The following is a 5,062-nucleotide window of genomic DNA, read 5'->3' on the forward strand; positions in this document are numbered from 1 at the left end:
TGTCCTCTGCCACCAACTAGGCATTTTGGTCCACTTAATAGTTAAATTTTTTAGACTCATTTTCTGTAAGTGCCAAAGACAGCGATATGTGAAAATAGCAGTAGATCTGCAAACTGGCACCAACAGTCATTTCCCTATCAGCGACTTAAATCACATTTCCTCCTCATTCTACTGCTGAGCTTCAGCACATCATCTTCATGTCAACATCCTTAAATGCATGTAGTTGGTGCCATGTGATAGACTGATATTTGTGTTGAGTACCTAACAAACGTGGCCGACGAGTGTATGCTTGTACATTTTTGTGACACATTTGATTGCAAACTCAAGTAATAAGTTATTTTTATTCTCGTTTTAGGCCACACAAGCTGCCAAGAAACCAAAACTTGACAACCAATCACTAGACGGCTCTTTCCAATCTCTCAACCAGGACACCTCGTTGATGAGTAGCATGTGTGACCTGGGAGCGGGCATGTATTCTGACCCGTCCAACTCTTTCCCGTTGGATGGTGCTTCACTGTCTCTTAATGGCCTGTCGAACTTGCAGAGTTCTGCTTTCGGCTTTCCTGCACCAATCTCTCAAACTGCCGATGCTTTTCTTGCGCTCCAGACGGCTCCGACAAGCAAACATGGACATAGCTCTGCCACTCTGGCTCCTCAGAAACTCACTCTAGAGAAATACCGTGAAAAGCATGCGGCCGAATTAGAACAGAGACGCAGACATGAAGAAGAGGACAGTGATCAACATCGAAAGCATGGCCATTTGACATCCGAGCCGTCTACATCTATCAAGCTGAAGTATAATCAACAGCAGGTACTGGAGCGACCGTCGAAGAGCGGGTCGCTCAAACGACGACACCCTTCCTCATCAGAGAATGGTTCTGCTAGTCAAGAAGAGCTAAAAATGAAGATCAAGGTATCGTCTGACAGTAGCGGCAGTAGTAAGAGCCGTCACAGTCCGCGCTCCAGCAGGGAGAAACATCGCGAACATTCATCCCACAAAACAGCGAGACACGATTCGTCTCACTCGCATGGTAGTCATCACCACCACCACCATCACCACCATCATTCATCCAAATCTCACAGATCTTCCAAGAGCCACTCCTCCTCCGCCTCCATATCCGTCAATCAAGCGATAGGCCAACCCCAGTTGGCGAAGATTGACAGGAGGATGGGGGAGGGGCACGGTTCTGAGCCCAATGCTGCTTTAATAAATAATGGTCCACACATGGATTATGAAGACACTTTTAATATGCTTGATTCCCTATTAAATGCACAAAACTTCCAAATTTAAAGGAAAAAAATCTGACGTTTTTTACATAAACCCTCAAAAAAACGTACGATTGTCGTTCTCGTGCTAATTTTATGCAAGAATCACTCGTTCGTTACATGTCATAGTCTCTTTAATTGGTTTTATCACTGAAGTTAAAGAAAAACTACAAGGTGAAGGTTGTGACGACGTTTTAGTTTGAGCAACAATTGTGAATTTACGACTTTAAACTTTCGTAGAGCTTGCTAAAAAGAGATTGCGAAAAGCCTTCGGCGATCTTGAAGTGTTTTAGTTGGAAAAGCGCAATGTGATAAAGTATGTATGTTCTTCATGCTTGATTGATATTTTTTCGTTTATCAAAGGGATGAAAATAGAAACGTGTGACTGTTTACAAAAGGAAGGTGCAGATATCTGTTCACTGTTATTTGTATCGATATATATCTATGTCTAATTCTATTTCACGAATGCTCAGGTTTGTAGGTTCTTAAAGGTAAAAACTTCACGAAACTTCACAAATTTTAGCTGGAATTTCGCAAAAATGCCTGTACACAATTCCATTATATAGCTTTCCATATATTGTAAATTTTATTGTACTGTAAAGTATCCGTTTTACATTATCCTTTGTTAGAAAGCCGCACCGATGACATCAAGGGTCTTTTTGCGTAGTAATTATGTCTTACAATTTTTAAGACATTTATGCTTGTAATTCGTTTTCTCTTTTTTGACCCTTTACAGTAGTGGAAAGCAAAATGTCATTTTTTTTCACTGAGAAATTCTTTGTTTTGTTTCGTGTGCCAGGTTTGAACGGTCAAGATCACGTCCCAGAATTATCAGCTGATCTATTTCTGTTCATCATGGTGTGCGTCGAGCCTTAAAACTGTATGATAGAGATTTTAGCAGCCTGTGTGTGTAAATGTCCCATTTCCTATGATCTCAGTATTTAAGATTTGATTTACGTTCCCATCTTCTCTCCTCATTGGCTGCTGATTCTGATTGGTTAATAAGTGGGCTCCCATTCAGATCAAGCAGCAGTTAACTTAGTTTTCTGTCCGGTGCTCTTAAAACTGCATTGGGACCATTTTGAGGGTTTTGGATGGAGGGTAAAGAGGAGATTTTTCACTCTCTAGATGTGGCCTAGACTCCTGTTGTGCTGTTAAAAAACCTCTCACCAGATACCAAAGGTTTGTGCCTCAGTGTTTGCCCACCGTTGGAACTGTATGAAACTTTTAGGTTTCTGTCTTTTATTATTTTATTTTATTGGAATGCCACAGTTCTTTATAATAGTGTTAGATCTGAGTCTGTATGGATGATGTTTTGGATTGTCTAATAAACATCCAAGAAAATTGCGTATCAAAATGGTTTGTCTTCATTTTTATTTTAAATACAGATTTTTATATGCATCTCATAAAATAACTGCAGTTCAGTTTCAGAAAAATGGAGGTTAAGGGGGGAAAAATTGCCCTGGTCATTCAAAAAACTGCAAGTTTTGTTCGTTCATGCACCATATGCTTACACAGCTCCCTATGAACAATATTTTGAAGATCAGCATATTTGCTGTAACATTGCTGCCCCAGTAAAACAGCTCTTTTAAATCATGATGTCATATCCTGCTGGCTTTCATCGTCCCAAAGCACACGAGGCTCAAACCTGACATGTGAAAAGCGCTTTATAAGCAAACGCTCATATTTGCTGATCAGTAGATCCATGTGTTTTTTCCCCTGCAGTGAAAACATGCATACTACACAAATAGGATAGCATGGTAGCAAGTAAGCCATTTTGAAGACAATCAGCTTGCACAGTTCCTCTCCTCAGCACCAGATGGAGCTCTTGAGTCACGCGTCTCCAGCATCCAGTGGTTCAGATACCCTCAAGTACGTGCTGATCAAACTACAGCAGACATCACAAGACAACCTCGTTTCCCTACACACTGCTCTGGTTTATGAAAAATGTCAGTTTGTTTTTCCGTCGAAACGTTTGAATGTGGAAGGCAGAGCTGCAGTAAACTAGGTGTTTAGATGTGTTAGCATACACCCCATCTGCTTCTGAACTCAAAATGCAATTTCTTCATCATGCACACTCGCTCTTCCTATAGGTTGAATCTCCACTTATAAGCCAACCCATGAACAGATTTGCTCAATTGGAGTTTTAAAGAGGCCAGTGATAATTGGGAAATCCTAACGGTCAATCATTAGGGTTTGATTCATGGTTGACACATTCACTTGTGGTCACATTTTGAAACCTTTTAATCTTATTTAGTTTTAAGTAACATAACTGAAAATGATTTGGATTACAACTATGATTTTGATGGCAATCTGGATTTTTTTGGTATAACAAAATTAAATACAAATACCTTATTTTGGTGTTTTGGGGCTTTATCAAATTGCATAATCGCATGTTATAAAAACAACTGACCATGAGCATTCAGACACCTAAAGCAATTCGATCAAACCCTATAATAATAACTATATTAGCATTTATGCCAATTAATAATAACGAAATTTGGAGTTTTGTTTGCCTTAAATGTTTACGCTCTTAAAAACGGCATTATTCTAATTGGCTGTCATCATTTTATATCGCTTTATTCAGTAGGGCTTTGGCAAGAATATAGAAAGTCAATGAATGTCATGAAAGAGGGTTTAAGATTTACAGCAAACCTTTGAAGTGGATCAAAAAAAGTTGGACAAAAAGGGTGTTCAATAGTTTGATGCCAGGTTTTGATCCACTTCAAATGCTGACTACAGTATATTTGTGATATTTTTAGGAGGATGATCTGATCTTATAAGATAATTCGTAATAGTGGTGCAATGAAACAGGATTTGTGGTTCACATCATATTAAGAGTTCAGATTGTTTTTCAAATCTAGCAAAAATGCACAGAGAACTATAGGTTTACTAATACTTACATAAAACTGCAGTTTTAAAAACTTCACACTGCCAGTTACGCTCTCAGGTTTCAAGACTAAATCAAACACAAAGCTTCAGTCATAAATCTTGGATATAGAAACACAAAATACTGATAGTGTTTTTGAGAATTGATAACAGTATCATAAAACAATATTGCGATGTTCATGTATCAGTTGTTCCTTAGACTTGCTGCGTGTTATTTTGGACATTTTCTGAACGTGATCCTGTGTCGTTACTTTTATAGACCATGTTGAGGGATGTAAACAAAAATAATGGTCCCGATGTATTTCCTGTTTTACATTTTTAATTTCTATAGCTTCCAAGAATCCAAAAAGAGCCACATATTGATAAATAATGTTATGATAGCTGTTTAACATCAAGTTATGATTGAATTGTATCTTGTTACAGTTATGAAATAGTTTGATAACAAGCAGGAAATGTTGATGGGCCACAATGAAATGGTCTATAGATGTTTTAATCCTCATTATAGTTATCATAATTGGTGTAAAGGCCCTTTTAAGGCCCAAATATACTTTGAAATCAAAAAACAAATCAACTGGACTTTCTTTCCAACGAAACCAGAGTTTTCAAGTTCGGAACTAATGAAAGATGCTATTAAAACAATGTAAAAATCTCACTGACAGTGGCATAGAAGATATCAGAATGTTTGCTAACAGTAAACAGCTGCCAGGTATTTAAAGCTCAGTTGTACCTCAAAGAAAAAAAACTAAATACCCTCAAAATACTAATGTTGACAAATTAATTTTTTTTTTTTGTTGTTGTTGTTAAAACAGGCTGTAATTATCAACAAATAATCTGTTAAACTTTAGCCTATACCTGCTGATTCCACCTGCTACTAATAAGCAAGTAACTAGTTGTTTAGTGGTGTCTA

General features: G+C 37.9%; 1 protein-coding gene across 1 annotated transcript in view; it reads left to right on the forward strand.

Moving 5' to 3' along the window:
- Positions 1-2,623, forward strand: part of ccnt2b (cyclin T2b) — a 17,804-nt gene extending 15,181 nt beyond the window's left edge. The window contains exon 9 of the mRNA XM_056447641.1: positions 356-2,623. Coding sequence (XP_056303616.1) covers positions 356-1,291 — 936 coding nt within the window. The 3' untranslated portion in view covers positions 1,292-2,623. The remainder of the gene's footprint in view (positions 1-355) is intronic.
- Positions 2,624-5,062: the final 2,439 nt, after the last annotated feature.

This window comes from Danio aesculapii, chromosome 22 (assembly GCF_903798145.1).
Source record: "Danio aesculapii chromosome 22, fDanAes4.1, whole genome shotgun sequence".
Taxonomy (NCBI): domain Eukaryota; kingdom Metazoa; phylum Chordata; class Actinopteri; order Cypriniformes; family Danionidae; genus Danio; species Danio aesculapii.